Source organism: Heloderma suspectum, chromosome 3, assembly GCF_057233095.1.
Source record: "Heloderma suspectum isolate Gila_16-S chromosome 3, 16-S_ref, whole genome shotgun sequence".
NCBI lineage: Eukaryota > Metazoa > Chordata > Lepidosauria > Squamata > Helodermatidae > Heloderma > Heloderma suspectum.
The window spans coordinates 4,065,862-4,091,348 of NC_139460.1; the positions used below are offsets into that span (position 1 = coordinate 4,065,862).

Here is a 25,487-nt window from a genome sequence, read left to right on the forward strand (position 1 = left end):
TTGCTCAGTGGTACAGCCCCTGCTTTGCATGCACAAGATCCCAGGTTCAGTCCCCGGCAGCATCTCCAGGTAAGGCTGGAAAAACTCCTGCCTGAAACCCTGGAGAGCCACTGCTGCCAGTCAGTGTCGACAATACTGGGCTAGAGGGACCAGTGGACCAAGGGGTTGGACTAGAACACATCTGAAGGGCACCAGGTTGAGGAAGGATGGTTTAGACTTTGGCTAAGGCTGCAGTCAGTTGGAGAGGGGGGGAGGGGGGTGTTTAGGGCTTGTTTGGCAGTGGCCTGGTTGTGGAATTCCCTTCCCAAGAAGGTTAGTGTGGCTTCCCCCTTGTTGGCCTTTAGATGGCCAGTCAAAACTCCACTCTTCCATCAAGCTTTTACTGATTCATGCTGCTCTTCGACTTCAGAAGTTTGCCCTTCCAAAAGCAGCTTTGTTGCCATGCATGTGCTTTATCAGGATTGTTTGCATTTTGTTTTATTTGGAATTGTTGCATTTTTTTGTTTTTACAGTTTTATTATAAATCACCTCACGCACTGAGTGGAGAGGCGATTTAGAAATATATTAAATAAATACATTATTTCAGATGACTCAGATGGAACATTTGGATGCTATTTTTTACCTAATAGCAATTTGAAAGGTTTCAAAAAATACTTTTCCTGTTCCAACCTGGAGAAAAATTCCCAGCTTACCTTCCCTCCCACCAGCCATCTCCAAAGCCCCCTTTCCTCTATTCCCTTTAAAAGAGGGCAGCAGATTCACTTTGGACCTGGAAATGGAGACCATCCCAGGCACAAGAAGCCCGTGGGTGTGATGGCTGGATAGCAACTTTCTGAGGTCTCTCTCTGGGCTGCTTTTCCGATACCGCTGCTATCTAACAGTACAGAAGCTACAGAACAAGAGGAATCCAGGACAAAAACCAGAAAGAGATACCCGAAGGCTCTGGAGGCATCATTAGACACAGGCTCTGGGGGAATCATCCAGCAGGAGGCCCGCTTGCGCAAGCCCCACTGAAATGAGTGGGCACTGCACAAGAGCACACAGTGGGGCTGGATCATCTCCCATCCCAGTACACAGCCATTGCGAAGCTTCTTCTGGATGGCTTAATAGAGAGAGCGATCAATTCACACCTGCAGATCGCACGAGTAGATAATGGCATGCAAATCGGCGAAGGCGAGAAGGTTAAGTGATGTTTGTGCACAAGACTTTGTCGAGAGCTCCCGAGTGTCTGTCTCCTTGATTTATGTACAGTACATTATCTCCTCTGGCTGAAATATGCAGCCGTGCTCAGAAGGCTGCAGTGTGGTTCCGCACAGCACGACGATAAGGATGTTGCGGGATGCTGAGTGAATGCCAACTGCAGCTGCGCTCGGGCGGAACGCCACCGTGTCCATCCAGCCATGGAGTCGTTAACCTCGATGCCGCATCCTTTTGGGCGGCCGGCCCCATTGCAGCAGGGACCCCTCGGGGAGGAGATGCATCAGCGGCCGCTACACTTCAGGCGCAAAACAGCACTGGCCAGCTATCCTTCCTGAACCTTATTAGCAATGAAGGGCCAGTGAGAGAGCCCCACTCCCCAGAACACGACAGGCCAAACAGGCAGCCCCCCTGTATGTGCAGTTGCCACTGCAAATGGCAGCCATGTGTTTGGCCTTTCCTCTGAAATGTCTAGTGGAGCTTACTCATATGATGGTCAGTGGTATAGTGGTACATTTTGAAACGCAGGCGCTCATCACACCAATCCCCAAAGATGCCACGTCCCCAAGGGGAGTCCAAAAATGCTGGAAGCTGTGTTTATCCGTATTGGCAAACCAGTTGTCCTCGTTTTCACCTCCCCCCAGGAAATGGTCTTTTGTTATGCTAATGGGTCTTAAATGCCCATTCAAGGTCAAATGTCCGCAAAACACTGCGCGCAAGCCCCACTGAAATGAAGGAGTGCTGTGCAAAACACTTTGCCAAAATACTTTGCACTACAGCAGGGAACAATTTATCGTTGCTCGGAAAATTCATTGCACCCTCAGCTGCAGCAAGGATTACCGCTAATCTCAGAGGGAACAGGAAGTTCTGAGTGGGGTGGCCCAGGAGGTCAGCGGCCCTGCTGAGAAAAAAGTGCCGGTGCTGCATCCCTGGTAGCCCCGGCTCCACCACACTGCTAATGGTGAGGTCTTCACTTTCCTCATTTCCCTGCCAAGCACTGTGACATCGTGGCATGAGGGGAGATCTCCTCGAGGCCGGGGAGGGCGAGCCAGATATGTGTCTGCTGTGTTCAGGGGCCACTGTATGTTGAGAGTAATGTCTCATTTGGCCCTAGATAGGTGAAGTGAAGACCGTCTCTGCTCCACAATCTCTTGCGGACAGTGTAATCATTGGACAACTAGGACTTCTATAATTCTACATGGGATTCCTCAGAATTAAGGCTAGGAGCTTTTGCCCAAGGTCATGGGTTAGTTGCCACTTGGCACCCTCTCGCCACCTGGTAGTTGACGCCATCAGCATGCGTCAGCTATGGACTTCCCACACCCTCTGAGTTTATGCTACTACGTGCAGTTGGGATTTTAATCAACTTTGCTGGCTGCAAATACATGGCCAGGGAGCAGTGATTCTTCTGGGCTGCTTAACACAGCTGCATAGTGGTGTTTCTGCTCATGTGGTGTGTAACAGATGTCAACAGAGCTTATTTCCAAGTGCTGAAATCTTTCCCCCTTTGCTTGGCCATCCTTCCCAATGCCTCTCTCTTTTCTTCCCACAGTTAACAGTTGGGCATCTGGGAAAGGTTGTAGAGGAGAAGAAATCAATCACGCTGCAAGACATCAGCCTGGTAGGTCCATCAGTGGAGTGGACTCTGACTCCATGTGTCCCTGCATGTGTCCCGCATGTCACAGGAACGAGCAGCGTATCCACAGGGTCACCATTGCTGCCTCCTCTTGGAAGGAGCTGGAAAGGCAGCGAAGTTTGCGTTAGTCTTTGGCCTCGGACTGTTTACACAGCAGCACTTAGAGCGGGCACTCTTATATTGGCCTCTTTGTCTGGAAAGGAAGGCAGATCCTTCCGGAATACTTTTATTGGGCAAATTAGTCTGCATTACGATGGCAATTTGAAAGTGACGTAAATGCAAATGGATGGAAAAGGAGATAAAATGAGTTGCCCCAATTAGACAGAGAAATATTATTTTACCTATGAGATTCCATTTGCAAAACTGTGCATGCCTGAACAACAGAAACAAAAGGTACACCTGTAAAGGCCTTTGGATAAAGCTTTGTCAGTTATAGGTATTTGCTTATGAAGGCAAGAAATTAGCCCAGTAATGGATATTTTCAGTATCGAAAAGCTGAATTAAGTCTTCCTTTGCCTATTAGATTGTGAACCTGGGTGAATTTCACCTATCAGTAGTCACCTAGATTCGCCCTTGGTCGTGTTGCCAAGAAGAAGAAAAAGCAGGGCAGGAGAGCATTAGTTACCTTCCTGCCACAGCACTCTTAGGCTGATAGTTTAGGAGAACCCCCCCCCCCCCCAGCCCAGCACTCTGTGGTCCTTTTTTCTCCCTCCAGGTGCAGCTAGTTGCTGTAATGGCATTTCACGTGGACTTTGGTGCCCAAGTGGCATGCACGGCCCTCTGAGCATCCTGGCATCCTTTCTTTCCTGCCTAGTGAAATCTAGTGCTCACGGTGGCCGAGAGATGCTTCAACTGATGACGGTGCCATCAAGCAATACGGTAGCTGGGCTTGGGGCACCAGCAGCCACCAGTGATAAAGAACACTGGCTGGGCTGGGTGGGCAGGGCAGGGCAGGGCAGGGCAGGGCAGGGCAGAGCCTTGGTTCCTCTGTGCTTCAGTCGCGCCCCATCTGGCCCCAGCCCACAGAGCTGGCCTAGAAACCCAGTGTGCCGAGGAGCCTCGCCACGCTATTTTTCCAGGGCTCTGGGGTAATCCGTCATCCGTGCTTGAATCTGCAAACAGGCCAGGAGGGAGAGCAGAAGGGAAGGGAAGCTAAATACGTTTCTGGCTGTCCAAGTAATGGGAAATGAGAGCATTCCGTCGCGGGGGCAGCGAGTCGCTTGATGCACCGGCGTCTCCCTCTGTGGCTGACTGCAGAGCCTGCCTGCTGGATCAACCACAAGGCCCACGTCCAGTTCACTCAGGGGCCAGGCGGCTGCCCCAGTGGGAAGCCCACAAGCAGGGCAGGAGCACAGCAGCACCCTCCTACCCGTGTTCCCCAGCAACGGGTGTCCAGAGGCACATTGCCTCTTATATACAGCCCTCATGACTAGCAGCCATGGATACCAACTGGTTTTGTATTGTCAGGCACTCCTGCTCTAATGCCTAGAGTGGGAGTGCCTGACCATAAGCACAGCGGGAAGGAGGGGGTTAAGAGCACGCTTTCTTGTCCCGGAGAGTTGGGTGGGGCAGTTTCACGTTAGAGGTTGAGGTCCACGCTCCAGAGTCACAGGGAGGCGAAGCATTTGAGACCTTGCTCCCCTTGCCTAAAGGCATCCGGCCTTGCCCAGACCTGCCATGCCTCTGTGCGTTTAGCCAAGCAACAGCATAACCAAGTCTCCGGGTTAATCCAGCAAAGAACATGACAAAGGGAGTAGACATGGGGCTTCTTCACGTGGAGCTTTTGTCCTGCTGTTAAGATGGCTCTGTCACGGATGTTTGCGGGCTCTTTAGATGACGCCGTTACCCTCCAGGTTGTCTCCCGCCATTTCCTCCAGCCTATCCCGTGTTTTCCCCAAATGCAAAAAATGTGGTATTTTTTCCAGCCCATGGAACAGGAGCGCCATGACCTCCCTGTGAAATTCTCCAATAGTGGAAGAAACCGGCTGTGGGCCTTTGTTTTCAGTTGTTGGGGGAGCGGCAGGATGACGAAGGCACTGAGAAGGGGACGGAGCAGATTTGACAGGCGCGAGGGCTCGTGCTCTCTCCCTTCCTTGCAAGGAGGGGAAGGCGCACGGTTTGAGGGCGACTTCTGCCTCCACTCAATCTTGCTGAGGAAGGAAAGATTTGCGCCCAACCCACCCGCGATTTCCCCCTTTGCTTCAAGGTGGCCCCCTGCCAAACTGCCCAATTCCTGGCTGCAGTGCAGTGCGCCACTTGCTCAGCAACAGCAGCACCAGACGGTGCCAAAGAAGGGCATTGCTCTCAAACCATGTGCCTGCCATGTAAATGCTTGAGCACATTTCTTGATTGGAGGGAGAAGAGGGTAAAATGCCTGCCTGCAACGAAGGGAGACAGATCTGATCCGCCACCCCACCAAGCTCAGAGCCAGCGTCCTCTGTTGATTCAGAGCACCCCATTAAGTTCAGTGGGGCTTGCTCCCAAGCAAGTGTGCTGAGGGTTGCAGCCGTACAGCGTGTCAGTCCCCATCCACCAGTAATGTGCAAGGGGAGGGGAAGGGGCAGGAACCAGGGAGGAATTATCGCTACCCCCCAAGCGGCATCGCCACCCCCGTGAGAAGGACAGAGACGAAAATAACACGATGGGGAGAGCCATCTGAAGAGAACGACCCAGTCCGGCAACGATGCTGGGTGGGGAAAGAACCAGCATCGATGTGGAATTCTCCACCCGTGCGATGGAGCCCATGGAGGACATGCTGGGCGCTAAGGGCTCTTCATTCGGGCAGAAAAGGCTGAACAAGAATCATAGGATAGTAGGGTTGGAAGGGGCCTACAAGGCCATCGAGTCTCAAGGACTCGATGGCCCTGTAGGCCATCATAAGATATGATGCTTATGCTGGGCGAATCCCTGTTAGGGAAGCGGTGCGGTTTTGTCCCACACTCAGCCAGTGGGAGAGGATTTTAAGGCAATGTGGCCTTCTTAAGCACTCCCAGGTGGCCAGTCAAGTTTCTTTGTGAGCATGAAGCTCTGCCATTGGATAACCTTGGGTCTCAGGATAACTCTGGCCACCTCTGGAGCACTGCAGACAGGTCTGGACGTGAAGGAGAGGAGGGAAGGAGCTGGAAAGGATCCAGAGGAGGATCTAGAAGGCAAATCTTGATGGAGCTGAGCATCTTTGGCCTAGAGACAAGAGGACCGAATACAGAGGTGCTGACCATGCTCAGATACTTCGAGGCTGCAGTCCTAGACCCACTTACCCAGGAGTAAGCCCCATTGAAGTCAAGGGGTCTTACTTCTGAGTAGACATGTATTGCGCCGCTAAGATTCTTTTCTTATCAGGCACACATTTCCTGATTGGTGATTAAATTACAGCCACTGTTTTACTGATGTACTTGCTTTTATCTCATTTTTTAAAAAATTATCTTTTCATTTGTTGTTCATCTCTCTGATATCTCTCAATGTGGAGCAGTTTATACATTCTATGATAAATAAATAATAAAAGTTGACAGAAAGGGGAGCAGAAGCAGTTCTTCAGCTTGGGGGTGGGGGCATCTTCACATTCTAGTGACATCTGGTAAGGTTATCAGAAATTGATTTTCCTTGGGGCCAGTGGGGAGACACTGCGTGCCCACCCCATCCCTGTGCAAGAATGCCCCAAGGTCTGTGCTATGTCATAACGTAGTTTTGTTCCCACTGGACCATCCTTCAGCAAACAGGAATGCCACTGGGCTGCTTTGACTGCAGCTTCATGGCAAAGGGGCCTGTGTGTGTGTGTTTAAGAAAGGCAGGAAGACAAAACCCTTTGGTGCCTTTGTCTTGAATAATGGGGAGGAAAACTATAAAAAATTTTGAATTTTTACAACTTTCTGAGAACTGCTTTATCCCCATCCCACAAGAATGTTTTAAGTCAGATGCTTCAGCCCAACTCTAAGCTCTGGAGAAGGAAATTTGGAACATGATGAGTAGGGATGCTCCCTGATGGGAGACATTTTAGTTGATTCGTCACTTTTAAACTGTTCCATTAATTAATTGATAACATCCAAATAAATGTGCGTGTTACCAAAACCTCAGTAGGGATATCCTGTTGAGATACTGGAGAAAACATGAGATCACTTAGGGTGTCTCTACATTGAGGAAAAATCCCACAGCCTTACCGCGGCGTTTGCTTCTGTTTTCTCCCTGGGATCAGGATGGGCTCATTAGACAGCGAGCGTGTGCTTGGGGACTGAAAACTTCCTTTCTCCGCAGTGCTCTATAGTGTTCAATGAAACAGCACCATCTAGTGGCTGCCGATATTTCAGGCTAAATTTTATTTCATCTTATCTCTGATCTTTTTTAAAGGGGGATTAAGCTTAAAAAGTGCAAGAGATGCTCTGGAGGTTGACAACGTCATGTAAAGGACTCGCAAACTTCCATGAGTGGCCAATCATGAGCGTGCAATAAAAGCCATGTGTAGAAATGCTCTTAGAATTTAACACACAAAAGCTATTACTTGCTCTTAGAAGGAAGCCTTTTAGTATTTTCTTTGTCCCTCCTCATATTGCAGGAACATTCCTGAACCCTGATAGCCTCAGTAAAGCAGCAAGTGATTCCTTACCCCGCAGCTTCACCAACTGATTGGCAGGAAGGCACATTGTAATCATCCCAGGCTTTAGCTGATTAATGCTCTGAGGAAAGTTTGTAGCCCTAACTGGAAAGAATTTCCTCAGAGCAATTCAGCAACTCCAAAGAGCAAGCTTCCCTTTTCTTGGAGACTTAAAAAAAGAAAAAGAAGCTGGATACGAGTTTCTCCAGGGTGCTTTTGGTTAGATGTTTTTTCCCCCATCCAAGCAATCTATTTAGCCTGGATGAATTGTGATGCCTGAGATGACACGTTTGTTGCATGGGAGGGAATGGCTGACCGAAGTACCAAAAAGATAAAGGGGGCACCATGCGTGGGCCGGTCAAGTGCACTGGCCCCAAACCAGCCTTCAGAGCGGCAAAGCCCACATGCGAAGTGGGTGGGTTGCACAGTCCTCCAGCTACCCCACGGGACACGCCTAGCTGTTGCGGAGGCAGAAAACCTGTGCTTGGGCTGTAAGATTTTAGACTGTAGATGTGGGCTCACATGATGGCATACCTTTACCTTCAGAGCCCTGTACAGCATAAGACCTGAAGGACCGTCTCTTCCAACAGATACTTCCTGAACAAGTGGAGACTGGCAGCTGGGCCTTCTTGGCCATGGTCCCTTTGGAGTACTCTCCTGTAGGGAGGCTCCGACCACTTTGTTATCTTTTCAGCACCAGAGAAAATACCTTTTAGTTTCCCCAGGCCTTTAAGACACGAGTTAATTTATTATTTTATATCATTTTTATATTGGCCTTTATATCGTATTTTATGTATTTCTTATGTAAACCACCTAGAGATCTTACGATATCAAGTGGCATATAAGTAGTTTAAATAAAACATTTGTTGTTGTTGTTCAGTTGTTCAGTCGTGTCCGACTCTTCGTGACCCCGTGGACCATAGCACGCCAGGCCTTCCTGTCCTCCACTCTCTCCCAGAGCATGCTCAAGTCCATGTTCATTGCGTCGGTGATGCTATCTAGCCATCTCATCCTCTGCCGTCCCCTTCTCCTTTTGCCTTCAGTCTTTCCCAGCATCAGGGTCTTTTCCAGAGAGTTTTCTCTTCGCATTAGATGGCCAAAATATTTGAGCAAATAAAACATTTAAAAATCAGTTAATGTATTTTTCGTCTGCCTCTCTCTTTTTTCATCCTGTTGCTTAGTCTGTTTTATTGTAACTTTTTTTAAAATTGTATTTTTAAATGCCTCATGTTAGGTTCCCTGAGAGCACTGAAGGACCGGAGTAGAAATTTCCTAAATGGATAAATAAAATGCTCCACTGTGAGGGGGGAAAAAAATCCTGAATGTAGAATAGTAGTGTGTCAGGGAGAAGGCTGGTCAAGAATCCTTTGCCCTGACAGTCTAGATTTCTGTATGCAAAAAATGTTTTGTACTGCAGAGCATTCTGTCAGGTAAACCAACCCCCACCTGCAGTCCTGCATGGTACAGCCTCGACCCAAGAGGGTGTCTTGCAATGCTCCTCTCACTCAAGCACTCTGTCCTTTTCCCCGCCAGGAAGAGCACAAGCAGCTGAACAGCATGCTGGGCTTTGAGGTGACGGCCATGCTTTGCGTCCCCGTCGTCAGCAGGGCCACTTCCCAGGTGGTGGCTTTGGCCTGCGCCTTCAACAAGCTCGGGGGAGAGAGGTGAGTTGGAGGCCTGCTTCTGGCCAGAGGGGAGCTGGAACAAATGTGTTGCCCCAAAACTCTCGTGAGATTTCTCCTCCCCACCCTTTTGGGCATCCTCTGGGCAGCCTCTGGGCATCTGAGCACCTGCTGGGTGTCCGCTAGCCACTTTCAGATGTTGCTGCCATGCAGGGCAGTCCGAGGTGAAGCAGGAGTGGAGCCACACCCCTCCCCCTTCCCCAGTGTCGTGTCCCCAGCTCATCCCGGCGCCTGCGCTGTGCTGGGCATGGACATCTGCAAAGACGCTCCTGCTGTGAGGATCTGCCATGCGCAGAAGCGCCACATGACTGGGACAGGCTATGGCGCAGGCATCCCGTTCATGTGGAGCCCCCACGCCAGGAGCGCCATGTTTCTACCCACCCACGGGCCGCATTCCATTTCAGAGAAGCTCTCAGGGGCCACATGCCAGCAGTGGGCAGGGCTCAAGGCAAAAGAGGAGAGGCCAAAGTCCCCAAAACACCAGCGCATTTCCGCTTCAAGCTCTAACTGCCAGCAACTGAGCCTCGGGAGAGGCATTTCAACCTTTTGGATTAGGGGAAACCCTGCAAAAGGTGGGAAAACACCAGACAGTGGGCAGGATTTGACCCGCAGGAATCAATTCTGGCACCCCTGCCGTACACACAAGCAGCTGCACCCATGGAGGGGCTCCTTTGCAGACAAGCCCACTCAGCGTGCAGATATGGGAGGGTGGGTCTTGCATGGGACGCGATATTCCAGGCAGCGGGGCCAGTAGCGTAGGGATGTGGCACTGGGGGTGAGGCCAGCAGCATGGTCCTGATTCACCATGTCAGTGGCCTATGCACAAGTAATATGTGAATATTGCTGCTGAATACCTGAAACCTACATTTGTCGTTCTAGGGTATTTATTTCCATACTTGGCCCAACTAGAGAGCTGACGTAGCATAGTTCTTAGTTTTTGACTATATTCAATGGCTGACCAACAGCGGGGTGTGGCATTTGACTGTATTTGATCAATGAAATGCAGCATTATGTAGTATTTGACTGAATTCAACTGCGGGACAAGCATTGGGATGTAGGCTTGAGAGAGCCAGTGTGGTGTAGTGGCGAGAGTGTTGGACTGGGAGCCCAGCGATCCGGGTTCTAGTCCCCACTCAGCCATGGAAGCTCACTGGGTGACTTTGGGCCAGTCGCAGACTCTCAGCCCGACCTACCGCACAGGGTTGTTGTCAGGATAAAATGGAGAGGAGGAGGATCATGTAAGCCGCCTTGGTTCCTTGCAACAGGAAAAAAGGCGGGATATAAATGCAATTAAATAAATAAATAGGCTGCCAGGTTGGGAGAGGCTGCGCCATACAGATCAGTCCACTCAAGCGCCTTTAAAACACCCCACCTGGCGGGCCAAAAGTCTGCTGGGATTAAAAAAAAAGTCTTCAGTGGACTGTGGGAGGTCGCGAAAGCGGGGGCCAAAGGAACCTCCAGTGGCACGGGCCAGGATTGATGGGTTGCTCCGCCTGTCTTCTCTGCCTCCTGCAGCTACACAGAAGCGGACGAGCACAAGATCCAGCACTGCTTCTGCTACACCTCCACGGTGCTGACCAGCACTCTCGCCTTTCAGAAGGAGCAGAAGCTCAAGTGCGAGTGCCAGGTAAGGGACACGCCCGCACACGCACCTGCACAGCCCCTTGCCTCTCGCCTCTCTGTGGGAGCCCTGGAAGGGGGGAGCAGAAGCCATACATCCCGCAGCCGACCACACAGCACGCTTCAGCCGGTTTAATGGAGGTGTAGTTCCGCGGGGGGCAGTAATCTAGCCATCTCTGGCCCTGACGTGGCCATGACTTGGGACCACTTCTGAACAGAGATGTATCTGCAAGCTCAATGACACAACTCTGGAGGGGATAAAACCCTCCATAATCCAGGATTGTTAGATTCTCTGTCAGAATGAACAACCTTTACGCAAAGGGAATTGCACAGACTTCAAAAATATGTCTGAGTCCTTTTCTTTCACTTCAGCATTTATTTTATACACTTCAACACTTCCTTATACTGTAATTCCCAGCATTCTTTGGGGACAGCCAAGATTTGTAAAGTGGCATAAAACCAATATATATTTTTTGGAAAGACAGGGCTCAGACATGTGGCTTCTTGAGTGAGAGAGTACTTTTTCAAGAGAGAGGGAAAGAGCTGGGCTAAAATTGAACCTGGGCCATAAGTTCAAAACCCCAAACTTTTAGCTGTAATGTGGGGCGGGGGGAGTGAAAGAGGAGGTGAAACTGTCTTCCTCTTTTGCATTATCAAGGTGCAGGTGGTGATTTCTGGCGGCGGGGGCCATATTCGCCAGTGCTCTTCCGCTGGTGGCCCCCATTTTGTTTTTCTGAGGATGCCACTTAGAATGGTGCTATATTCACTAGTCGCCCAAAATAACTAAAATCCTCCCTTCCACTGCCTGTGAATTGGGCTGTCTTGTGGGGGAGGGATTTCATCCCCGTACTACCTGAAACAGTAGTCATGGGGCCGGTCCGCATGATATGACAGCTCACCATGACGTAATTTAGCCACAGGGGCTGTGGTGCTGTGCCAGGCACCCTCAGAGGCCAGTTTTGCATGGTGCCTGTGGGTGCCCAACTTACTGTGGCGTGGTGTGCCATGTCCACCTGGGTGGCATGGCTTGCTGGGAGTGGGCCGCAACCCAACAAAAGCCCATGGCCCCTTTGCGGGGTTCTGCCCGCTGCAATGAGCCACGCCACCCAGGTTCGCAGGACAAGGCAACCCACGCTGATGAGGGCAATTAAGCAAATTCCACCGGCACGCGACCAGCTCGTGTGGCAGGGGAAATGAGCCACCGTGGCTTATTTCCCCTGCCGTGATCGTGCAAACCCGGTCTTAGTCTTGTTGTTCATAAAAAGCCACTGTTTTCTTTTCGGGATGTGCTTCAACTGCCCCCCTGAAAGTTCATCCATTTTTGGTCTAACCCGGACACTCCTGTCAGCTCAGAGGGAGACGTGCATAAGCTGCCAGAAGCTCCCTCACCAAATGTGCAAATTTCGAGCGGAACGCATGAATGTTCGGCTCAGCTCCAGTTTTCACTGGGTTTTGTGAGGCTCTGAAAAGAAGCAGCGCAGGGTCAGAGCGGTCCCTCCGCTGACCCAGCGGGACGGCACCGTCAAAGAGAGCTGTAGCCTATCAGCACCAGCCAGGTGACACCATGAAAGGAAAGTGCAGGAGCTGGAGCCAGGCAGCCCGCTGGCATTGCAAGCCGGGGAAGCGGCCTGGCGCCTGGAAGGGAAGAGCCCAGAGGCCTCTGCCACGGAAGCCGCAGCACGGCCAATGCAGGAGGCTGGAGGGCGCTGCGGGGCTCTGCCTCTGCTAACGTATTCCAGGCACTTCCCTCAGTACCCTTTTCATGTTGTCAGAAAGACACAATCCTCTGGGGCTGCACTCCGATACCCACTTCCCTCAGGTAAGCCCACTGAACTCATTGGGACTTATTTCTGAGAAGACATGTGTGGGATGGCACTGTCAAGTTGGCTGCAGAATCGGACTCAAAGAGTGCTTATCAATGGGACCTTCTCAACCTGGGGAGAGGTAACGAGCGCGGTACCGCAGGGCTCAGTCCCGGGCCCAGGGCTCTTCCACATTTTTATGAATGACTTGGAGGAGGAGGTGCAGGGAATGCTGATCCAATTTGCAGATGACACCAAATTGGGTGGGATAGCTAATACCCTGGAAGACAGAAACAACATTCAAAGTGATCTTGATAGGCTGGAGTGCTGGGCAGAAAACAACAGAATGCAGTTTAATAGGGATAAATGCCAAGTTCTGCACCTAGGAAAAAGAAACCAAATGCACGGTTACAAGATGGGGGATACGTGGCTCAACAACACTACAAGCGAGAAGGATCTTGGTATTGTTGTCAATCACAAGCTGAATATGAGCCAACAATGTGATGTGGCTGCAAAAAAGGCAAATGCCATTTTGTGTTGCATTAATAGAAGCATAGCTTCCAAATCCCAGGAAGTTCTAGTTCCCCTCTACTCAGCACTGGTTAAGCCTCATCTGGAGTACTGTGTCCAGTTCTGGGCGCCACACTTTCAGAAGGATGCAGACAAACTGGAGAGGGTTCAGAGGAGGGCAACAAGGATGATCAGGGGACTGCAAACAAAGCCCTATGAGGAGAGACTGAAAGAACTGGGCATGTTTAGCCTTGAGAAGAGAAGACTGAGGGGAGATAGGATAGCGCTCTTCAAGTACTTGAAAGGTTGTCACAGGGAGGAAGGCCAGGCTCTCTTCTCGATCATCCCAGAGTGCAGGACACGGAATCATGGGCTCAAGTGACAGGAAGCCAGATTCTGGCTGAACATCAGGAAAAACCTCCTGACTGTTAGAGCAATACGACAATGGAACCAATTCCCTAGGGAGGCAGTGGGCTCTCCCACACTGGAGGCGTTCAAGACGAGGCTGGACAGCCATCTGTCAGGGATGCTCTGACTTGGATTCCTGCACTGAGCAGGGGGTTGGACTCGATGGACTTGTAGGCCCCTTCCAACCCTACTATTTTATGATTCTAAGTGCTGGGAGTTGTGGGACCTTTTTCTGTCTCAGCATGCATAGGATTGTGCCCTTAAGAACTTTAATCCTATTTATCTCCATTATTTGGCTGCCAGCCAATGGTAACCATGGTTCTCTGTTTAGGATTTTGCCATGTTGGATTGTCATGCAAGGCTCCCTGCCCTGGGCGCCCTAACCACCGCCCCCCCCCCCATACTGGCTGGGGAATACTGGGACCTGTAGGATTTCTTTATGCCGCAATATGCACAGGATTGTGCCCTAAAGAAATCTGTGGAGGAGGGGAGGTTTATCGATGGCTACTAGCCACAATAGCTAAATAGAACCTCCAAGTGTAGATGTAGTCTACCTCTAAATACGAGTGGCTGTCTGACCACGAGTGGGAAACAGTTTGCTGGACAGGCTGGATCTCTGCCCTGATTCAGCAGGGCTGTCCTTGTGTTCTCCTTTCTTTTCTTTTTAATTTTTTTATTTGCAAACACGGCAATTACAGCAACAACAATGCAGAAAAGGGAGAAATTGAAAAAGAAAAGAAAAAGGGGGGAAGGATTTAACAATTCCATTTATTTATTTATTTATTTATTACATTTATTAATCGCCCATCTGACTGGTCACCCAGCCACTCTGGGCGATGTACAACCCACCATAAACAATTTAAAACAATAAAATTTTACCATAAAATTTTTTTAAAAAAAATACCCTAACCCACCCCAAATGCCTGCCTGAACAACCATGTTTTTAATGCACGACGGAAGCTCATTAAAGAGGGGGCATGACGGAGTTCCCTAGGGAGGGAGTTCCACAGAGTGGGGGCCACCACAGAGAAGGCCCTCTCCCTCGTCCCCACCAGTCTAGCTGTCCTGGCTGATGGGACAGAGAGAAGGCCATCCGAGGCTGATCTTGTTAAGCGGCCTGTCTGGTGTTGCTGGAGGCGCTCCTTAAGATAGGCTGGGCCGGAACCATATAGGGTTTTAAAGGTCAAAACCAACACCTTGAATTTGGCCCGGAAAACAACTGGTAACCAGTGCAACTCCTTCAGCACTGGAGTGATGTGATCTCGCCGGCGGCTGCCTTTAATCAGGCGAGCCGCCGCGTTCTGTACCAGCTGCAGTTTCCGAACCGTCTTCAAGGGTAACCCCACGTGGAGCGCATTACAGTAGTCTAAACGAGAGGAGACCAGGGCATGTACTACCGATGGGAGCAGATGGTCGGGAAGGAAGGGGCGCAGCCGCCGTATCAGATGGAGTTGATACAGCGCTGTCCGGCTCACAGCTGACACCTGAGCCTCCATGGACAGCTGGGAGTCCAAAATGACCCCCAGGCTGCGGACCTGGTCTTTCAAGGGTAGCTGTACCCCATTCAACACCAGGTCAACATCCCCCAGCCTCCGTATATATTTCAAATATATACGTTAATATAAGGAGACCATCTGTCTAGTAAGCTTCCGTACGAGATGGGTGGCTCTAGGAGACACGTTCCGACATGCAAGAGCAGCAAGATCCTCAGTCCACTGAGTGGTGGTGGGGCGGGGGGTGCTCATCCTTCCAAGGCTGAGGCATGAGTATCTTTGCAACTGTACGGACTCTTGGTATCCACTCTTGCTGTCCATGGTTAATCCCCACATCTCGGGTGTAATTTAAAAGGACGCGGGCATCCGCCAGTATCTGCTCTTGTGTTCTTAAGCAGACAGACAGGGTGTGGTGGAGGCAGCTGAATGCATGCGGAAGAGCAGAGCAGACCCCCCCCCAAAAAAAAACAGGGGTCCTGGGAGAAGCAGAGCACCTGGGTGCCCAAAGGTCACCGTTCCTTTGGACCCCTTTGCAGTAAACCTGGCCTGGAGAGGCTTGGGGATCTTCCCTGGACTTAACAGGGATGCGTGCTGAGCTCTGCTGTTTGGGGGTTCCGGTTTGGGGGCAGCTGCACCCGGGCCGCGGACAGCCTGCTGGTGCTCTCCACCACGGCTCCCGCACTCTGCTAGCGTGGAGAGTGCTTCTGTGCCAGCTGCGTGCATGGGGCGCCCTCTTGTGGCACCCGGGTTCCTGATCAAAGCAGCAAAGCGACTCCCTGGGGCCAGTTTATGGCCAATGCACATGGAGACTGATGTGGCGTGGAAAGGGAAGCGTTCTGCTTCTGGGAAGCTCTGTGGTGCAGCGCCTGCGCCCGCTTGGAGGCTACTAGGAGAGCTGTTGCCAGGGTGGCACAGAGGAACCTGGGAACAAAGGAAGCTGCCTACCCTGGGTCAGAGCATTGGTCCGTCTACCCCAGTATTGTCTGCACTGATTGGTAGCAACGGCTCTCCGGGCAGGTTTGCCCTACCTGGAGATGCCGGGGGTTAAACCTGGGGCCTTCTGCATGCAAAGCAGGGGCTCTGCCACGGAGCTCCAGCCCTTCCCTCCAGATGATGCCTGGGCTAGACAGACCAGTGGCCTGACCTAGTGTAAGGCTGGAGCTCCCCACGGCCCCGTGCCTTTGCTTGTGTCTTTAAAGGGAGAATCCCAGAAAGTGCAGCTTCTCCCACCACTGTGGTGTTCCATCAGGAGAAGCTGCAGTGCTCCTGATGATCAGATGATCAGATTAGATATGGAATTATAGTTCTGGAGGAGGCCTTGCCATAGAGCACCTAGTCCAGCCCCCTGCTCGATGCAGGACATCCAGCGTGAATGTATATCTTAAGTGAAGGTGTAGGTATAAGATAAGACGAACCATGCCGGATGGTCCATCCGGTCCAGCATTCTGTTCACACAGCTGCCCACGGGAAACTCAAGCGGGGCATGAATGCAACAGCACTCGGCTGCCCATGTTCCCCAGCAAATGGTGCACGTAGGCATATTGGCTCTGACACTGGAGGTAGCATATTGCCATCAGGACTAGTAGCTGTCGATAGCCTTCTCCTGCGTGAATTTGTCCAGTCCCCTTTGAAAGCCATCCAAATTGGTGGCCATCACTACATCTTGCAGTAGCGATTGCCATAATTTTGATTGTGCTGTGTGTAGAAGCCCTCCCTTTTATCTGTCCTGAATCTCCCACCAGTCAGCTTCATGGGAGGACCCCACTGGGTTCTAGGATTATGAGCGAGGAAGAAAAATGTCTCCCTATATGCTTTCTCCACCTTGCATAATTGTATACGCCTCTACCATATCCCTTCTCATCACCTTTTTCTAAGTTCAAGAGCCCCAGACGTTGTAACCTTTCTTCATCATAGGGGAATTGCTCCAGCCCCTTGATCATTTTGGTTGTCCTTTTCTACATGTATATCTATATACTTACTCACTTGGGAGCAGTGAACTGGGTTTTCTACAAAATTTTGAATTGGCTAATTTGCATAGGGTTATATGCATCAGAAAATTTTCAGTTTGCATCAGAAAATCACTAGAGAGTGATCTAATATAGCATGCTTACCAAATACAAGTAAAATAAATAACAAAGCTAAAAAGGTACCCTGTGTTGATTTTTTGTCCCAATGCACCATAGGTATTCAACCTGAAATATTTGAAGAGAACAATTAAAGCCCACTTAATGTGATTTAAAGGCTGTATTATGTAGACTTTTTTTCAGAATACTTGTAAAAATGTAGAAACAATAGTGTGTACTGCCCCTGCATTGTTTAAATGTAAGAAAGAAATAAAGGTACTGAAAACTCTTAACACACTAACTCAGTTTTCCCCAACCTGGTGCCTTCCAGAGATGTTGGACTCCAATTCCCAGCCTCCTTCAGTCTGCGTGGCTGGCTGGGCATGCTGGAACTTGTAGCCCAACACATCTGGAGGGAGCCAGCTCGAGGAAGGCTGCACTCCTTAATTTTAGCAAGCCAAAGATGTGTGCCGGACATGCTGACAACCGCCCGTCTCTTTCAGCAGAGCTCAGCTCCCTTCCACGGAGGGCGCTGGGGCACCTTCCCATCCACTGTCGCGACTTATTAGTTCCATTGCACACCGAGACAGGGATGTATTGCGGTGACACAGATGACTTCTCTCCCCCGTACTTGCTAGCGATAATCACCTGAAAAGCATTAATTACAACTCTGAAATGGCCAAGCCTGCCTAATGCTGTATTTGCAATTGGCATCCATCCATTGTAATGAATGAACTTACGAAATAGAAAAATTTCCACGAAAAAATAAAGCACTGGGAAAACTTGGTGCCCCACATCACTGCTTGGGAGTTATATAACTCCCAGATGAAGTGTTACTTGAGCCTAGGCTGCATTTATTTCTGTTAGTTTCTGCATTTCTGAATTTATATATTTTTGCCCAGGAGGGAGAAGAAAACGTTTTTCTGCAATGTTTTTTAAACGCTCTAATATTTGTGCTTCCTAGCTGCACACTGACATCCTAGGGTCATTCCTGGTGTGGTAGGGAGGGGGGATTGCATTCAATTAAATTCAGTATTAAATAGAGAGATTAATTTCATTTCCTTCCACTACACCCCCCCCCCCACCAAATAGGCTCTTTTGCAAGTGGCCAAGAATCTCTTCACACACCTGGGTAAGTGTCCTGAATTCATTTGTGGCCACGTTGGTGCGGTGGTGAGGGGTGGAGAGGGATTGCACAGGCCTTTATGTGACGCAATGTGGGCACAGGGTTATTTTTGGCTCAAGGCCCCTCCTGAGAGCCACTGTGATCTGGCAGGCAGAAAGTTGGACTTGAATCTGAAAGGTTGTGTCACCTGGGCAAGCCACTCGCTCTCTGCCTCAAGCCCCATCTGTAAAATGGGAATAATGGCAAAATAGTTTCCATGACTAAATCCGAAAGGGCCTGAGGCCAGAATGCCTGAGAGTTCCACCACCATCTTTTATGATTGACCAGGAACATGTCCTATCAAGACCGGGATGGTGGTGCAGAAATTTGCTGCCTTTGCCCCCTCAGCTCTAGAACTCTCTTCACCTGAAGATTTGCCAGAGTCTGACATGTTATCTGCAGATAACGTCTGCAGGGAAGGCCCATTTGAGACCACCACAGCTCGGAGAGGCCCGTTCGCAGAGCACGCCTGAAAAGGCTGTCTCCTGTGCCAAACTGTGGAGTGCGCTCCCTCAAGAACTACAATTGGCCCCCACTTGCTTGGAATTTAGAAGGGGTGCAAAGACACAACTTTCTAATTTATCCCTTTAAATTATACAGTTTTCGTGTTTTAATGCTTTGCTGTTTTTTTAGGTTCTTGTTCGTTATTGTTATGGTTTTATTGTTGAAATTGTTGTACACCTCCTTGGTGGCTTTTTAGCAAATAAGACCATATAAATGATAATAATAAACAATACTATCCTTTGCTGAGCCTAAGGAAGAGGATGGGTGAGAAATTTAATGTAAATATTCAGCCAGATGTGATACCTGCAGGAACGCCTCCTCTCTTAGCAACCAGCCCCTGCGCTAAGATCTTCAGAGGAGGTTATACCCTTTTTATTTGCCCAGACAGTTTTAGTTTATATCTTTTATTTTAAGCTGGCTGAAATAGTTTTTATGCCTTTCCATGTGATGCTGTCTTTAAGGTGTCGAGTATTTTATTTCTGTGTACGCCACCCTAAGCCCCTCTTTCGACTTATTTTAAAATAAAATAACATCACCACAACTTTGTCCTTTGGGTTTTCTACCTGGCTGCTTCTCACCCGCGCAGACGATGTGTCGGTGCTGCTGCAAGAGATCATCACGGAAGCGCGGAATCTCAGCAATGCCGAAATGTGAGTCTCCTGCCGAGCACATTACCAAAGGCGCGGGTCTCTTGGGTGCCACCTGCTCCCACAGCACGCAAGCTCAGGACGCCGAACCCTCCGGCCAAAAAACGTCTCCCGGGTGGTTCTTTCGATGGGCCAGAATATTTAGAGCAAAGAAAGGCCACACCAAGGGTGGGGAGAAATAGCCTCTTAATTTAAACATGCAGACTCAGGCTGACGTAGGACTTCCCTTGTCCCACCACAGCACGGAATTCCCTGCCATGGTCAAAAAGCTACTCAGAATGTGGGGAGAGTTTGTAGAAACCAGCTAGGCACACTTCCCAAACCTGGTGCCCTCCAGGTGTGTTGGACTACAGCTCCCATAATCACTATATGGCAGGGGTGCAGGACTCCCAGGATCACCCTTTGATGGCATCAAATTACACCCCGCTGGGTCCTCTGCAGGAGGGAATTCGGCCAGGCTGGGAAGAGCACCCGCCCCTCCCAGCAGCAGCCGTGTCTCCCGTCACCGGGACGTCCCGTCATTGCTGTCTCTGATCTAAGGTAGCAGCATGGATCCCTCCAGGGGGCGGGGCTGGAAAACCAAGCCCCACCCCCAGGAGGACCCAAAGGAGGCTGCAGAGGTCCCACATCCCTGGTAAATGGGGAACAAAGGAGAGAGGCGCCAAAGATCAAACAAGGAAGGTGCTAACACATTATTAAAGGGTAAGGAAAGCACATGGGGAGAGGAGGGCTTGGGTGGGAAAGTGAGAACCTCCGCAGAAATGCCAGAGAGGCAGTTGGAGCTGTGGGATCACACTGAAAGGGACATTTTGGTCTAGGGAGAAGGGGGGAGCTAGGCAGCGTGTGTGCGCATGGGGTTGGATGAGGTCGCCCAGGGACAGTGTGTGGAAGGAGAGGAGCAGAGACCCAAGATCAGGTCCCTGAGGGAACCCAACGGACAGAGGGGAAGCAGAGGAAGAGGTTCGCAGCTCAGGAAACATCCAAACAGCGATCTGACTGAGAGGAGGAGACCCAGCTGGAGTTCCTGCCATCAAGGACACCCAGTGGCTTGGGTTTGGCTGTACATGCCACGGCTCCCCCAGCTGCAACTGTGGAGTAGTGGCTGGAGGAGCAGGCCCCATGCCTCCTGGCTGCTGGAAAACCCAGTGCCCAGTAGGTGGTGGGCCGGGAAGGGCCACAGCCAGTTTTAAAGTAAATCAACTTTCTAAAAAATTATTCAAATTCTCAATAAAAAAGCAGTCAGTTCATTCCCACTTATGAGAGATGGAAACGTTATACACTAGGCATATCCAAAGAAAAATAGAAGCACATTTTACATAAATGGAACATAAAGGAAATATTGCATGCATACAAGGCTTAAGCAGAATGTGAAAAAACAGACAGTAATTACAGAGGGAAATAAAATGGGAACTTGCTTCACAAGGTGGAGTAGCTCTGTTGCATGCAAAGACTACAACTTGCGAAATTAATGGCAGTGAAATTCTTTCTGAACTCTGCTGGGGAGGGGAACATGGTATGAAATGAGCCGTATTAAAGCAAAAGGTGAAATAGTTATTGCATGCAATAATTACAGCAAACAAAATTAGCAGTAATTGAACTATTGTTTACTTGAGCTCCACCTAAATCCCACTAGCTACGGATGGCTTGCTGTGTTCCCAGCTTTATAGCAGTGTAGCCGAAAGGTATTTTTATATATTTTGTATCCAGATCAAACTTTGCTCTGCCAAAATGTAGCCACCACCACAGCTTTGTCATTAGCTTGCTGCAGATCGTCAACAGTACAAGACTCCGGCAGTAATCGACACACCATCAGATGCGCTGGGTCTCGGATTTCTCCACATTCACATAATATATTGTCGTCAGCCAACAGCCCCCACTTAAATAAATTTGTTTTACACCTTGGTACCCCTACCCTCTTCCTGTTCATTGTCCCCCAAACTATATAAGGGAGAGTATTTCCAGCGGCCATTTCTTCCTTCATTAAAATACTCAAGTTGGTAATCTCATTCCTCCATTTACTTATTCGATTCTGTTCTTTGGCCCCCTCTAGGATATTCTTGACATAAAACTCTTTCTAGATCTAAGTTGACGAATTTGGGGAATATATCCGCTCAAAGGGTGACAAGAATCAATCTCTTGTTTAGTTCTTTCGGTATCTGCTTCTGCTTCCCTTCTCATCTTAGGTGCGGCAATGCCAACAAGAGAATATAGTTTATTGACGGGCGTCAATTTGAGGCATCCCATCACTATGCGCATTGCCTCATTCACATCAATATCTACTTGCTTTACATGTGCTGATGCGTTCCATACTGGTGCCACATATTCAGCGGTAGAGACACTCAAGGCCATAACTGATGCTCATAACATAGCTGGCTGTGCTCCCCATGTATAGTTTGTCAATCTTCAGATAAGCCGAAAGGTTAAGGAAGGGAAAGGAGTAAATGATGCCTACCTATTCCACAGCAAAGCATCTGGGAAGATGCTTGTGTGACCCAGCATGTGGGATTCAGGAAAATTACTCCAAGTGAAAATTGAGGAGAATGTTTAAAAATAAAAATGATGAAGTCTGAGCCTCACTGAGGAATAAACTAAAAGGAAATAAAAGGAGAAATGAAGGGAAACTAAATCTACCCAAAGCTATCCAAACATCCAGCCCAGGAAAAGTAGCTCTGTGTAAAAATCCATAGGAAGGAACAGTTCTGATAAGGGAGAAGTAACAAAGAAGTAACAAAGATTAATACGAGCTGTCCGAAGCGTCTGTGGGGAATTCGGTGTAGAAAAAGTGAACCCATTGTAAAAGCGCTGCAAGCAAAAAGAATCCCATGAAAAAGCAAAGTTCTCATCCCTTGGTGTTTGAGAGAACAGATACGTTGCAGCACAGAAAAGGGCATCAGGGGGAAAACCAGAACACAAGCAAAACCCGAAGAGCTGGATCTGAGATGGAGTCGTCCATAGAAACAGTGACGCTTCTCTCTGTTGTCCAACACCCCAAAATCTGTAGGAAGTCTTGAGGCAGCCAGGGTCACCCCAGGGTCACCTCAGGGTACACTCTGGGCCCAGAGATTAGGAAGGACCAGATCCAGCATCCTTGGCCGAGGTCTGCTCACCACAGCACCCATCTGCCTGTCTTTTCCCTGACTTCAGAATCCAGAGGCATGAGATGCCTAGAGAGAAAGAAAGAATTCCTTTCTAATGAATATTTGTTTATTGATGATACATGCATTTATTAGATGACTTTCTAATGAATGGTATTAATTACACTGATTAGATGCCACTTATTACATGCCAAGAAATCTCAGCCCTCCCAATGGGAAACAGTTGAGCCACCATTTGGAAGCAGAGGTTTCTCCCATTCCGTGGCTCTGTGGGCCTTGTCCCCATCACCAAGGCCCCCCAAGGTACCCAGAGCTACAGCTGTGGTGGTGGTGGGAAGTCTGGTTTCCGCAGTTCAGGCGCTGTGAAACGGCACCCCCGCAGAATCATGTGGGGGGGCGGCGCAAATCAAAGCCGTAGTTGGTCCACTGGGCTCCACTGTTGGCCTCCTCACAGGTGCAGGGTCAAAGTGCATGCGCCACATGGGCAAGGGGGCAGAGCACATGCTTGGCATGCAGGGGGCCCAGGTTCCATCCCCAGCAGCATCTCTGAATGAGACAGGGAAAGACTCCTGCCTGAAACCCGGGGAGCCCTTGCTGCCAGCCAGTGTCGACAGTTCCTAGCAAGATGGACCAAGGGTCTGACTCCGTCTTCCTCTACTGCCAGGCTGTGCTGGCTGGGAGATTCTGGGAGCGGTAGTCCAGCACATCCAGAGGGCACCAGGAGGGGAAAGCCTGGCCTCAGCCTTCACTGCTGGGCCGCAGCGGTGGCAGCACCACGTCCTTGCAGCAGCCCTGCCATGTGGCTTCCATCGGGTCCTCTGAGCAGCATCCCCTCTGCTCCTGGGCCCTCCGTCCCTCACTCCTGACAGCCGAGAGAGGTTGCCGGAGGCCCAGCCCAGGGCGAGTGGGAATGTGTGGTTTGGACAGCACCCCTGGAATGGATGGTCGGACGAGGGGAAGTGGGGGAGAGATTCCTCCCTGCCCTGCCTCCATTTGTCCATGCCATGCTGCTGTTGGCGCTGCGCCTGCTGTGAGCTGAGGCTTGACCCGAGTCCAGTCAGCGCTTGCTCGTATCAGGACAATGGCACCAGCGCAGAACGTTAGGACTGGAGGGAGAGCCCTGCTGTGCTGCAGCCTCTCAGTGAAGCCGCTGAGCTGGCGCACCGAGGCCAGGAGGGGTCAGGTCGCCGTCTCCTAGGCGTCCCTTCATGCCTGTTGTCCATAGTTCTTCATAAGCCTAATGCTAGTGAAGAAGAGTGCTTTTGAGCATGTGCAGAGTGCACGTCCCTTACTTCTGAGAAGCCACAACATACCTTTCCGTGCATCTATCTCAGGACTGGCTTCTGGGTTGGAAGGTGTGGTTTTATCGGCAGACTTTAGCCGTGGCACCTCTCACTTTAGAAATCAGGCATCGTGCAAAGGGCTGTGGGGAGGGGTGCTGCTTCCCTGGTTAAGAGATGCATGGCTGCCCATTGTTCTCTGTTTGGCTTACTGAAGAAGCCCTTCTCATCCTTTTTTGGGGGGGGCATTCTCTTGCAGATGCTCAGTGTTCCTCCTGGATAGAATCAGCCATGAACTGGTGGCCAAAGTTTTTGATGGGGGTGTGGTGGATGATGAGGTAAGAGCCACAGGAAAGAGACTGGAAACACTGAAGGGATGCGGTGGGGAATACCAGATACAGTCTCTCTCTTCTACTCTTATGGAAGATGCCATCACCCAGTGGTAGGGCACGTGCCCCGCATGCTCCGTGTCTGGCGTCTCCAGTTCAAACAGAGATATGGTGACCAGTTGATGGGAAAATCCTTCTCTGCCCTCTGAGGCTCTGGAGAGCTTCTGCTGCCAGTCATCACGGGCAATACTGCTCTAGATGGACCAGTAGACAGACTTACTTGGCAGGAAGGAAGCAGCTTCCTATATATCCATCATCCACGTTCAATATGGCTGGCAGCAGGATAGACCATATGGGGAGAAATTTGCTGAGCTCTCATTTTAATGTGAACTTACCGAATTTCACACTATTGAACCAATATGCAAACTGAAACTCAGTTATCCTTCACAAATGCCCACTTCTCCGAATTTTGCAATGCAGTTTTCCATTTAAAAATTGTATACAAAAAATGTGTATATTAGGAGAAAATCCACACAAAAATGTGTGTTTGCATGCATCAGGAAAATGTCTTGCAAAAAATGAGCATATTATTCAAAATTGCATAAAAATGCATGTATTAGGAGAAATGTCCACAAAAATGCATACAAATTTTAATGCAAACTTTTTAACGTACTGTTTACACAAGCTTTCCCTGGCTTGTAATTGATAGCGTGATGCTGCTCCATTTCTGTTGCTGTTGTTATTTTCATTGTTAAGCATTTATTTACTTATTTTTATTGTACCTGAAATGGTTTATTGAATATTTTAATACTGGTGTTAATATTTTAGCATGTCACCTGCTTGGAAATTTTATTATATCTAGTGGTATACAAGTATTATAATTACATTAATAAATAATTTCATTGTTTGGGATAGACCAAACATGAGAATGGAAAGATGGGAAACTGAGCAAAGCCCAAACTGACAGATGCAGCCATCCCTAGACATGTGGAGTGACTGATGTACTTGTGTGTGCTCCTCCCTTGGACGCAGAGCTACGAAATCCGGATTCCAGCAGACCAGGGCATAGCGGGTCATGTGGCAACGACGGGGAAAATCCTCAACATCAAGGATGCCTATTCCCACCCGCTCTTCTACCGCGGGGTGGATGACAGCACTGGGTTCCACACCAGAAACATCCTCTGCTTCCCCATCAAGGACGAGAACCAGGGTGAGGGGCAGGGGGAGGGGGCTGCTACATCATGCCCCTCCCCATGCAGGGATGCATGGGACCCTTCCAAACTGTCCCTACGTGTTGCCCGAGGGGAGGGCACAAAAGAAGAGGCAATTGGCTATCATCTGTGCTCCTCCCCCTCCTAGTCGCCACCACGTGGCCTCCAAGGGAAGCTCAGAAGATGCTTCACTCCTGCCCTCTCCAAGCCACAGCCGTGTCCTCTTCCATCTCACACTCGTGAGCAGGCCCTCGCTCACG

General features: G+C 49.8%; 1 protein-coding gene across 1 annotated transcript in view; it reads left to right on the forward strand.

Moving 5' to 3' along the window:
- The window catches only part of PDE2A (phosphodiesterase 2A), a 320,770-nt gene that overhangs the window by 272,767 nt on the left and 22,516 nt on the right, over window positions 1-25,487 (forward strand). Inside the window, exons 11-17 of the mRNA XM_084842325.1 lie at window positions 2,750-2,818; window positions 8,952-9,082; window positions 10,616-10,727; window positions 18,089-18,128; window positions 19,252-19,315; window positions 23,947-24,025; window positions 25,049-25,226. Of these exons, the coding sequence (XP_084698451.1) occupies window positions 2,750-2,818; window positions 8,952-9,082; window positions 10,616-10,727; window positions 18,089-18,128; window positions 19,252-19,315; window positions 23,947-24,025; window positions 25,049-25,226 (673 nt within the window). The remainder of the gene's footprint in view (window positions 1-2,749; window positions 2,819-8,951; window positions 9,083-10,615; window positions 10,728-18,088; window positions 18,129-19,251; window positions 19,316-23,946; window positions 24,026-25,048; window positions 25,227-25,487) is intronic.